The sequence below is a fragment of the Staurois parvus genome, unplaced genomic scaffold (assembly GCF_062004578.1).
Source record: "Staurois parvus isolate SC_StPar_1 unplaced genomic scaffold, SC_StPar_1.0 ptg000129l, whole genome shotgun sequence".
NCBI lineage: Eukaryota > Metazoa > Chordata > Amphibia > Anura > Ranidae > Staurois > Staurois parvus.
In genome coordinates, this window is record NW_028317925.1 from 4,701,465 (window position 1) to 4,714,512 (window position 13,048).

The 13,048-nt window shown below is 41.0% G+C and overlaps 1 protein-coding gene across 5 annotated transcripts in view; it reads left to right on the plus strand.

The window, feature by feature from the left end:
- ARVCF (ARVCF delta catenin family member) overlaps positions 1–13,048 on the plus strand; it is a 963,921-nt gene that overhangs the window by 844,937 nt on the left and 105,936 nt on the right. For all 5 annotated transcript variants that reach the window (XM_089672465.1, XM_089672464.1, XM_089672467.1 and 2 more), the window contains one exon: positions 4,950–5,133. In XM_089672465.1, coding sequence (XP_089528591.1) covers positions 4,950–5,133 — 184 coding nt within the window. The remainder of the gene's footprint in view (positions 1–4,949; positions 5,134–13,048) is intronic.

Genomic DNA, 13,048 nt, shown 5'->3' on the forward strand with positions numbered 1-13,048 from the left:
GGGTCCTTTAGATTACCGTATTTGCATTCAAAGTTAAAGCTGTCCTTTAAGGCTTCATGCACACTGAGCATTTGCTTTTCTAAACACCCTTCTCCTGGCAGGAGAAAATCGGCTTCAAAATCACGGTTAGGTGCATCAAGCGCATGGGCGTTTGTCATTGGCCAGAATATTCATGCTCCTGAACGTGCTGGCAGTGGGGGTGTTCTGGCTCTAAGCACCTGTAGATGCCTATGTGTACATGAACACACAGGCTAACATTGGGGTGTCTGGAGACAGAAAAAAAAAATGCAACACACCTCTAGAAATAGCTTTGAAAACGCCCAGTGTGTATGAGGCCTTAAAGTGTATATCTAGCCAAACATTTAAAACATTTTTTTAAAAGATATTCTATCACTTTTTGTCCTGAAGACCATTTAACCCAGGACAGAAAATGACGCCAGTTTGTTTATACGGTAGAGAGGTATGCGCCTGTGTGGATGAGCCCTTTCACCAGCTAAAGTTGTCATTGTTTTGGATGGCATGGTAACTAATTTTAAAACCCAAATGATTCAGTCTAAATCTGCACAAACACAATCTGCTAAATCAAAAGGTATGCAAAGTCTTACAATTTGTTTGCGTTGGGAAGCAGCCACATCCTGAGTAGAAAAGCCTGTCCCCTGCCAGCAGGATGCCAGAAAAATCCCTTGCACTCTGTGTGACAGCAGTGTTCTCTCTGCATAGCTTAGGCAGCCCATAGATGCATCAGCCAAAGGGTTGAAGGAATAAAACTGACCCGAATCCTACAGCCACACATTCAAGGTTGATGAGAAAATCCTCCCCACAGTATCATTGTATTTTGATGGTGTGGAGACTTCCCTGCTGTCAGAATACACTGAATGCAGTGTTGATCAAGGGGGAAAAAATCCGACTGGATCAACTTCTGTACAACCACAGTGCATATACGTGGATTGAAATAGGCTGTGACTGCTCTTTTAAAGAAAACACAATGTAAGGGCTGACTTTAGCACAGAGGCTCTACACTCACAAAATTATCTATCTAGTGTAAATGGCTCAGCATAATGTGGTCCCTTAAGCAGCCCAAACAGAAATCTTTTTTTTTTTTTTTTTTTTTTTTTCTTTCGTTCAACCAGCAGGTTAATTCCTGCCCACAGAGCTATGGTCTTCTGATCGTGGGGAAAAATCCGACAGGGCAGTTGTACAGAAATCAATCAGTAGATCACCTTCTGTACAACCTTCCTGCCTATACATGGATTGAAATTCGTCCCTCCCTGCTGGACCGGACAAATTTTGGTGTATGGATGGCTTTAGTCAGGGTCTAAAAAGAATATTCAGTTTATCTTTTTATTAGATCTGGAATTTGGAAGATTTTTTGTTTTGTTTTGTATTTCTTAAGTTTACTGCTATAGGGAAACCAATTTTCTTTCTTTGTGGTCTTCCCTCTCATGCTTGAAATGTCTGAAGCCTGACTGGTTGTATCATTTGCTGGCAGGCTTCTACTAGGCTAAAGTGTTTGAATGGCAGTCTCCTAGCACATTCAGAAATCTGGCAAGAGTTTGACACCCCTGGCTTACTTTTTTAAGCTGATGTGAAAACGCCAGTCTATAATTTCTTAGGGAGGGCCCAGGAGTCTGAGTGAAGATGGCAAGGAGCCCTCCCAGGCACTTAAAAAAAATAAATAAATAAACATGACTTTTCCTCTTAAGAGCTGCCATCCAGTGCAGTACTCCTCGGAATGCTGCTATTGTAGTGAAATCCCTGCCTAGCCTAATAGCTTGGCAGAAAGTTAACCTGAAGGCCAGAACACGTTTTGTGTCCTCATGAACACTTCTAACAATTAGCACTTACAACATTTTGTAATGTCTATACCCAAAACACTTTTTTTTTTTTTTTTTTTTTGGATCGAATGCTCTAGCTTTTGCCAGATAGGAAGTAATGAAGGTTCCCTTATTTAGCCTAACAAAAAAAAAAAAAAAAAAAGGTTTTTCTTCTGTTATTAGCTGGAGGATGCAACTCTGCTTTAGATAATCCTTTACTGGGCATAACTTCCACCTGCTGGAGTAGGATGCAAAGTGTAACTGAAAAACAAGACCACCCAAGAGGTAGCAGGACCAAACCTCTTCTGACCCCCCCCCCCCTTTTCTCTCTCTCTCGCTGTATGTATGTGTGTGTGTATATGTATGTACACACACACACACACACACACTGGAACAGCACCATTATTATTCTAGCTTTTAGGAGCTAGAACATAAAAATAGGCTCCTTTTTAGTTTACGTCAAGCAAGTCAGTGGCTGGGTGACAGGCCAGGTAATAGTAACTGGTATAGTCCTTGGTCTGTGCCCAGCAGACTGTGGGCTTTTGTACACACTTGAAAGCCCTGCCTGTAGTGGTTCCCTCTTACAGGCCAGCAGAACCATGTGCGTCAGCTAGTTGTGGTCTGCAGTCACCATGGCAGATGGCTGTTGCTCATAGCAAGTGTTGTGTCAAAGGTATGGTAGCGCTATCCCTAAAGGAGATGCTTAGTAACTTTGGGTTCTCTTTTCTGTTCCTTAACTTCAAAAACAACTTCAGTTCCTCTGACACACCTGGTTGACGAAAAATCACTTTAAGCACAGATAATTACACAAGCGTAAAATACCTTTAACCTGGCTGTGGGGTATTACCAGTAAATAGATACACACCCATTTAGTGGTAAATGTTCTTAATCAATTGATATGGATTGGAATAAATGGCAAATTGAACGTAAATGAACAAGCAGCTGATAGTAATTATTCTGTCTAGCAGACTGTTCTAATCTATGTTAAATTGACAAAAAATAAAATGTTATACTCCAGCTAGAATCAGGAGGGTGAATTAGTAAGTCATCAATAAACAAACAATATTCGTAAACGTGAAATGCAGTATACATAACAGTACACTAGGTTAGAGAGTGCATCATGACCTAGAGTGTGCAGTGATGGCGTTCTCTTTTCTGAACTGGGCAATGAGTTGCGCTTTAGTCCAAACTATGGACAGGTTTATAGCAAGGGTTGAGGACCCTTGTACAGACACTGCGGGTGCATTGGTAGCTCCGTGGTTGCTGTCCCCATCAGGTAAACATTTTCCGTGACTTCTATGCCAGATAATTGTCGAGAGAATTGCTAGTTAATCTGTCTCTGATGCTGTTAGAGAGTGTTCCACTCCTGTCCTGTGGACAAGCTTTTTAACATACAGGAATCTATCTCTCCAATGAAGTCTCCAACAGCAGTAAAACCGGACAGAATTTCTAATCTCTCTACTCTATCCAAAACTTTTTTTAAAAAAATGGCTAAAGATACAATTTTTAATCACTTTGTCCTTTCTAATTTATACACAGCACTCCTCACCAACCTCTATGTTCATCTGTATACTCTGTGCCTAGGTCAATGACCACACTACTTTTTCGATTTTATTGTACAATCTGTCACATCTGCGTAGTTCCAGAAGCAAAATGAAGCTGGACATGGAGTTGACAAGAAAAGTCATGAGACTGTCTTCAGATCTTGTTACTTTAGACCAGTTTCTTGGTAGACTGGGAAGGCGGATTATGTAAACCAGTTATTCACATAAATACGAGAATAAGCTGCCAGTCCAAAATTCTTTAGGCGTTCTGAATTTATAGTCCTATGGCTGAACATCAGCAGACACAGCCCTTTAAGTGTGACCTTCCCCATGTCACAAAGGAACTGGCAGTCATGTTACTTTTTTGGTTATATGTGAACACCATCTAACACCACAGCCTCCCTAGTTTGGACGTCTCCAGTGGGGAGGTGGTGAGGAAGCATGTGAATTTGGGTATGCCAAGTATACCTTCCTTGAATGTGCACAGTGGCAGGGTCTCTTGATTATTTATTTTTAGCTGATCATACCATTTGTAATGGCAAACAATTGCCGGTAAAAGTACAGATTGACAACACCTCCAGCAATTCCTTTTCAAATAATTTTTATTCCACCAGCTACAAATCATTTCTTTGAGCAACTATTTTTTCATGCCAGCCCAATATGACTTCAATCTCACAAATCTGGTAGAATAAGTATTATATAGAGTCTTGCTGGCGGTACTGTCTTATTCTGTATTTGTCAGTAAGACCTATATCACCAAATCTGGTCTAATGGTATAATTCTGTGCTGGGATGACATATCCTGTGTAGTGGCCACATTTGTTCTGTAATGATCATGTCCTGCTAGCCACCTAATTTATTAGAGAAATCCTGGTTTTCAGTCACTGCAAATGTGTGCTGTGCACAATGCATTTATTTTATTGCACATATGATTTCTGTACAACAGCTGTTGTAGAATTAGATTACAGTTCAGTGTTTCACAAATTGAAAGTAGACAGGAAGTTATACCACTAAAAATTGTTCACTGAGTGCTGGCCATCCCTAATCAATCAATTTTTGTGATCAATGGCAGATTAAGCAAATGTACTATTGATTTACTGGTATCATATGATATGCAGCAAATGTCTTCTTCTTAATCTCCTTTTTCACTTTCCTTCACTAGGATTATCAACTACTGCTAGAGATATCAGAGATGCAGACAATGTAGCAACCGAAGATAATTTTGTCCTGTAATCTTAAAGATTTTGTCCATTTTCTATAGGCTTCTCTTTTTTGAAATATCTAAAAAAAAAACAAAAAAACAAACCAAAAACAAATGGCATGTTGCAATTTTTCAACTCTGTATATAGATTTGCTATAACAAAGTAAATCCAATGAACGTGGCATTTGTTCATTGTTCCTGAACGTATACGCCATTTGTCTCCATCAAGGTTTAGCACAGATCCGAACAATTGCATTGCAACAGGCCAATTAATTCTGTCCATCTGATGACCCAGTGTGTTGCTGGAATATCTTTAGGCCTGCCTCATTGCATTTAAGCATAGTTAATTGACTTGTACATCTGCCACTTAGAACTTTGTTTCTTTCTAAAGGTACTCTGTGGAATCTGTCCTCGTATGAACCCTTGAAGATGGTTATCATCAACCATGGCCTTCAAACATTAACTAATGAGGTGATCATTCCTCACTCTGGCTGGGAGAATGAACCCAATGAGGACTCCAAGCCCCGTGATGCGGAATGGACTACAGTCTTTAAGAACACATCCGGATGCCTAAGGTACTGTTCTTTTTATTTGTGCTACATGCTGTAATCACAGGCTGTTTAAATGATCATCTCCAACCCTAATGATGTTTAGTGTTCCAATTCGGTATAATTATTAATTATGAATTATTACTGTCTAGTAATGAGATGGCTAATACTATTCCTCTTTCTACTTTTGTCCTATGAAAGTTTTAAACAGAATTGCAGAGCCAGACACACAGTACCTTTTTATGGGTAAAGATTTCTTGACAATATGGAGGTTAGTTCAAGTCAAGTGTTGAATCCACTCTGTCAATCTCTGTCCTTCTGCGTTTTTGCCATGTTATGGTGATTTACCCTGCAGGACCAGGACCCTCTACCTTTTTAGTGCTTTCAGACCCACTGATAATATGCTGTGTGCTGGTCTGACTGTATTTCAGGAGCATTAACACTACATTAAGAAAGCAGTATTGGCTATAGCTTTTTTGGCCATACTTCTCTTCTAGGTCACAGGGGTGCCCTTACTTTTGCTCTGCTATGACTTAGATTCAGCTTTATAGTGGGCTGTGGCCCGCTATCCGCTGATGTGGCAAAGCCACATGGAATGATCATGACCACATTCTTGGGATTCGACCAGCTGCCCGATTAACAGCAGGCTCTGCTCTCCGCATGCCAGTAGCCAGCTGCTCCAGCAAGTGCTGGAGGAGCATAGCAGAGAGTGGCGACACAGTCAATGCTTACTACTTTGAGTGATTAGCGGTCATGAGGGGATGTGGGACAGCTGCAGCATCAGACCAATGCTTCAGCTTACAGGTGGATATAGATTTTTTTTTTTTTTTTTTTTAAACAAACTTCCCCTTTTATTAGTACTGCCAGTATAGACCAGTAGGCTCCCATGAAAGGCTAGGTTGATTCACATAATGGCCTACAGATACATGTAAGCTTATACACACATTTTAAAGCTCACTTAATTATTAGTTTTAAAAATGAACATACTGTTTATGTAGTAGGCCCACTTTAAATGAGCTGTAACATTTTTACAGTCTTGTGTAGGTGATGCAACTAAATGAATAAGCATATTAACTTCTGTTACCTAATGTACTTTATTGATGAGGATATTTCCTGTAGGAGCGGTATTTGAAAATGTCATATGGGTATCTTAAAGCGGTGTTAAACCCAAAAGCAAAAATGTATTAGTTTGGTAGTCTAACAATTCTTGGATGTGTTGGCTGCATTTGTTTTCTTATTGAGGCTCATTGGAACTGCGGTGATCCCGCCGGAGCTGGTGTGAATTCGCTCCATCAATGCTGTTGTCCATATATGTCTCTGTTGCTCCTTCTTTCAGAGTGTTGGCACTATAATACAGGAGGTTTGTTACTGACCAAAAATAATGCAGCCACCACATCGAATGATTGATGAGCTGCAATACATTACATTTTTAGTTTTCAGTTTAATACCACTTTAAATTTCCATCTATGATTGTAGTAACATCTAAATATTCTAAGGCTTTTGTGCAAATGATTGTATTTGATGGAGTGAGTGGAATGGATGATAAATAATCCTGTGAAGACTATATCAAGTTTTTATAAAAAAAATATTTGTGTAACATTGGAGTGAGGGCATGTAGATGGGAGTCTTTAGACTTAACAAAGTTTGTTTTTTCTATTTAAGCTGTTATTTTCTTTATATTGGTTTTTATGTAGGTATTGTCTACTAAAGCAATCTCGTGTTTTAAAATTCAATGCATTTCACGTAGATTCCCCCCTACCCAGCAGCACCTTTATTTTGCTCCCTTGGCTCTCATTCAAAAAGTGGGTGTGAGGAAAGGAAGCCAAATGTATGGTAATATTTGCCATAGCCAGCTTGCCATGTGACATACCTGGGCCAATCACCAACTTCTTTGCGGTCACAGTAGTGGACGGGGAACAATGTTTCTCCATATCTGAAAGTGCTGGGTAATTCTTCTTTGTGGTGGCAGAATGGAGTTGATAGAATGAAGAAAACATGAGATTGTACTGGTGAAAAAGAGCAAGGGGGCATTAAATGTGCTTCTTTGCCCTGTATGGACAAAGCACAAAAGTGGACCAGTCACGAACATGGGAGGTTGGCATAGATTACACCCACATACCTCCCAACTTTCTGCAATAAAGAGGGACCTCTTTTAGTACACTGTGTGTAGGCAAAGGACATGGCCTTGCCATAGCTCTGGTTGCTTTTTTTACCTCTCTTTTTTTCCTTTTATACTGGCTTTTTGAAATAAATTCAGTAATATAGAGGTTTGATAAAAAGTTTTTAGTGCCGCATAACACTTAATAAAATAGTACATTTTGTATAGAGATGTACAGTGAAGGAAATAAGTATTTGATCCCTTGCTGATTTTGAATGTTTGCCACTCACAAAGAAATGATCAGTCTAAAAATCGAATGGTAGTTGTTTTGTAACACTGAGAAACAGAATAGGAACAAAAATTCAAAAGAAATGCATGTCTAACAAATTATGCACTGATTTACATGTTCTTGAGGGAATAAGTATTTGATCCCCTATCATTCAGCAGGATTTCTGGCTACCAGGTGTCTTTCATGCAGATAATACGCTGATATTAGAAGAGCAGTCTCTTAAAGGGAATGCTGCTAATCTCATTTTGTTACCTGTATAAAAGGCACCTGTCCACAGGAGCAATCAAACAATCAGATTCCAAGCTCTCCACCATGGCAAAGACCAAAGAGCTGTCCAAGGATGTCAGGGACAAGATTGTAGACCTACATAAGGCTGGTCTGGGCTACCAAACTATTTCCAAGCAGCTTGGTGAGAAGGTAACAACAGTTGGTGCAATCATTCGCAAATGGAAGAAACACAAAACAACTGTCAGTCTCTCTAGGTCTGGTGCACCATGCAAGATCTCACGTCGTGGAGTGTCGGTGATCATGAGAACAGTGAGGAATCATCCCAGAACTACACGTGAGGATCTTGTCAAGGATCTCCAGGCAGCTGGGACCACAGTCAGCAAGGCAACTGGTAACACACTACGCCAACAAGGATTGCAATCCTGCAGTGCCCGCAAGGTCCCTCTGCTCAAGAAAGCACATGTCCAGGCCCATCTGAAGTTTGCCACTGAACATCTGAATGATACAGAGGAGGACTGGTTGAAAGTTTTGTGGTCAGATGAGACCAAAATTGAGCTCTTTGGCATCAACTCAACTCGCTGTGTTTGGAGGAGAAGGAATGCTGCCTATGGCCCCAAGAACACCATCCCAACTGTCAAACATGGTGGTGGAAACATTCTGCTTTTGGGGTGTTTTTCTGCTAAGGGGACAGTACAACTGCACCGCATCAAAGGGACGATGGACGAGGCAATGTACCATCAAATCTTGGGTGAGAACCTTCTTCCCTCAGCCAGGGCATTGAAAATGGGTTGTGGATGGGTGTTCCAGCATGACAATGACCCAAAACGCACGGCCAAGGCAACAAAGGAGTGACTGAAAAAGAAGCACATTAAGGTCCTGGAGTGGCCTATCCAGTCTCCAGACCTTAATCCGATTGAAAATCTGTGGAGGGAGCTGAAAGTTTGAGTTGCCAAACGTCAGCCACAAAACCTTAAAGACTTGGAGAGGATCGGCCAAGAGGAGTGGGCCAAAATCCCTCCTGAGATGTGTGCAAACCTGGTGGACAACTACAGGAAACGTCTGACCTCTGTGATTGCCAACAAGGGATTTGCCACCAAGTACGAAGTCATGTTTTGTGAAGGGGATCAAATACTTATTTCCCTCATGAACATGCAAATCAGTGCATGTGATTTGTCAGACATGCATTTCTTTTGCATTTTTTGTTGCTATTCTATCTCTGTCTTACAATACACCTACCATTCGATTTTTAGACTGATCATTTCTTTGTGAGTGAGCGAACATTCAAAATCAGCAAGGGATCAAATACTTATTTCCTTCACTGTATACATCAGACAAAATGAGGGATATAAAGGGCAAAGGAATTTGGTCTCAAAGGAGAAACAGTCCCTCCGACTCAAGGACAGTTGGGAACGATGAGCGCACACACCACCTGTATTAAAACAAACAAAAAACAGTACATAAACATTCTCCAAAAAATATAATGGTTTGCTTAATGACTGTTTTATATACCTTTTTGTTTTTCTCAGGTGGTATAAGGGCTTAGCAGTTCATCCATTTCCATGGAAGGGCCGCTTTAGCCAGCTCTGTATGTAGTGGTGTTTTGCCACAGCTGCTGGCAGTGTTATTATAATGACTGTTATGATAAAATCAAAGTGGATGTCGATTCATAAAGATTACATCACGTTATCTCTTCCTAATATAACACTAGCTTCAGGCTGGTGAAAGCTGTGAGTTTCAGTAGGTGTCTACTGAAAAACACAGGAGGGGGAGGGGGGGGGGGGGGGACATATGAGGTGGTGGTAAAAATGTGAGGAAGATTAGAAAATTAAGCTTTCAACTATTAAATACCAGTTCCATACAGAAAAAATTACTGCAAGCCTAAGGGATGTTTTTCTGTGAATTGAACAGTTTTGTATGATAATTACAATAAGATTAGAATAGTGTCATTATAAAAACACATCTATCATAGTGCATTGAGCCTGTGGTCAGGCTTGAGTACAATGGAAATACATTTCCCATTTATGAATTGTGGAAGTCTGCATGTTTTTGGGCAAGCATTTTGAAAACCAAGAACGCATGTATGCCTTCTAGATGTAGGTTCTATATACAATCAGTGGTGTATTTTGTTTTTGTGCTGCCCTAGGCAACACAAACACCTCCCTCCCCTCCCCTTCGCCTATCGTTCCTCTGCCTCCACTGCAGCAGCCTCTAGTGGATCCCAGCTCCTGCTGTTCCTCTGCCTCCACTTCTCCCCAACCACCGTCTGCCACTGTGTCACTTCTGTCAGAGGGCTGCGCTGCCCCCCTGAAAAATGCCGCCTTAAGCAAATGCCTTGTTTGCCTTGCAGCAAATACAGCCCTATATCCAGTATTTTGTAAACCCAAGGGCATTTCTTTACGTCCTAGTACAAGGCATTAGATACCATGGCATAGTATGAGAAATGGTAGGCTTTAAGTGACTTTGTTGCTAAAATATAACTGAGCAAATGTTTTCTATATAAAACATAGTAAATCCTTGCCTATCTTGCTGCCTGCGACATTGCACTCCACTATGATAATTCAGAGATAACCATACATTCTGGTCTTCTGCTGTGTTCAGTGGTTCCTCTTGCCAAGCTATGTCCTGTAGTTTCAGGGATGTATTGAAGGAACTGCAGAGTGCATCAGGGACCTGGCAATCAACACTCGTGAAAGTCCCTGTGCTACTGCTGTGTCCTGTGGTGATGTAGCGAGTGGTGGGAAGAATCACAGAGAACACAGTGGGGGACCAGGAGATCCACCCTACTAAACTCTTCTGGAATTCACTATGTCCTGTTGTGACAGGGTTTGACAGGTGAAGCTATAGAGCACAGAAAGGGGACCACAATATTGATCGCTCACTTATAATTACAGCAGAGTTCAGCAGAACAGGCAGCAGCATTTGCCATCTTATTAAGAAGGACAGTTTTTTGTTGTTTTTTTCCAGTTCTGATTTTTGTGACCGAGCCTCTTTAAGGGATAAGTTCACCTTTTGGACAAAAATAATAAACACACTTCTTTTTGTTTGCAGGTAAAAAAATGTGCATTTATTATTTTTTTCCAAAAGGTGAACTTCTCCTTTAAAGAGGCTCTGTCACAAGTTTACCTTTTGGACAAAAATAATAAATGCACATTTTTTTGCAGGTAAAAAAATGCATTTATTATTTTTGTCTACAGGAGCCTGGAAAGCATTGCACCAGCGAACAGTAGATCGCTGATTCCATGCAGGTCTCCTGCAGATGTCAGAATATCTGCTTGCCGTACAGCAATGTACAATCAAGCAGATATACTAAAAAGATATAGTATCCAACACATGGTGATTACTGTGAGGATATGTAGTGCTCCCAGGTGCCATTTCCTAGCAGATATACTGACAGGAAACTTCAGTGAACTACCATGGCAGCTCCGTGGTAGTTCATTGAAAACTACAAGTCCACAGCCGCTAAGGCTTCTGGGACTTGTAGGCACTCATTCACAGAAAAATCTGTGAATGAGTGATGCAGCCGTGTTGGCGGAGCCCCGCACAGCCATGCTATTTTTAAATCTGACAGATAGTACAGGGAGAGGTTTCCCTGTACTATCTGTCGGAGGGGGGGAGGCAGGCACGGCTATAGGAATAGGTTACATGTTCCATCCAAAAAACGGGTGGAACATGTAACATGTTCCAAAGGTGAACTTATCCTTTAAATAATGTTTACTTTTGTGTGTTAAACACACCTGAAAACTACCCCCAGATTGTATGCTATGAATTACATGGCATTTTCTTTCAGTGATGCAGTTATCAGTGTTGCATGATGTATGGTTCTATAGCTTTGCTTCAGGCGTTCCTCCGTAATAAGCCTGTATTATTATTAAGGTTTGTGTTTGTCTCCTCACATCTGTGATGGCAGCGAACATTTCTGCATTACTGTCAGAATAAGATTTTCGGTTCCTTTTGCTGGTTTTTCTTTCCGTAGTACTTACTGCCAGCTTCATTTCATAGGGGAGAGATCACTGAATGGCTCTTTCACAGCAGCATTTACCTCAGAGAGTTCCCATTTCCAGTCAGCAATGAGCACACAATGCTGGGCTTTACAGCTAAGTAATTGATAGATGGCACGGTTTTCCAGCTAATGACCTGGTGTTCTTTATGTATACATTAACATGGAATAGTAATGGACTGCAGCATTTTATGGCTGTAACACATGCTCTGATATTAGCATTGGGACAATGGCAACGCAAGTTACGAAGTTGAGGTATTGTGAGAAAATGTGAGTGTAATAGTCTAGTTCTACTAGCAATTGGGATGATAAAATGTAATATTTTGGCCTTGTATTGCATGATGCTGCATGCCATAGTCACAACACAGACAGCAAAAAGTTTTTTAGCAGTTTTCTGTCTGTGCTATCCACAGTAGACCGTTCGATTCTGCTATATCCTGATGCAGTTTGGGAGTAAAGATGTCTTTTAGCAAGTCAATTTTATCTTTTTTTTTTATTTTATTAATTTGGCATGTTAGTTTGCAATGGTTTTTATTAAAGCGGAGCTCCACCCAAAAGGGGAAGTTCTGCTTTAAGGACTGCTCCCCATTAAGGATTGGCACCTTTGGTGAGCGGGTACCCGAATTTGACAGGTTCCCACTTCTGGTCTGATTGTCTAGGACATTGGAAGCGGAAGGTGTCCTCCCTCTCTCCCTCCCTGTAGTGTTTTGGGACACATGACAGGTCCCAGAAGACTACAGGCCCATTCACGAAGTGCAGTGCTACTCGCGCATGCACAGTAGGTACCCGGCTGTACAGCCGCAAGCTATCACAGCCGGGTGCCCACACTGAAGATGCCCGCCTCCTGGGACAGCCGGTGAAACGAGCTGCGGGGTACACACCACGGGACCAAGGGACAGGTAAGTGGCTGTTTTTTTAAAAGTCAGCAGCTTACAGTTTTTGTAGCTGCTGACTTTTATTTTTTGATAGGTTGAGAGGAACTCCACTTTAAGTAATTTTTATAACAGGTAGTACAAGCAAATAGTGTACCATCATACATACAAACATAAGGCACTAGGCACAGCAAATTGTACCATGAACAACTGATGGCTTAAGGCAAAACGCTTGGTACAACCAAAACGTGAGCAGGTGTTTTTCGCCTTGTCAATATATAAAAAACAATACAGAACAGGGGAAAGGAAAAGAGTAGGGTCAAGATAGGAAACATTAAGGCACAGAAATGTATTGAATCCACGGGTTCCATACGCTATCAAATTTCTTCAAAGCATTTTGCAGGATACAGGCGAGCTTGTCATTGACCATAATCCAGTTTAGTTTCTTGTTAACATAA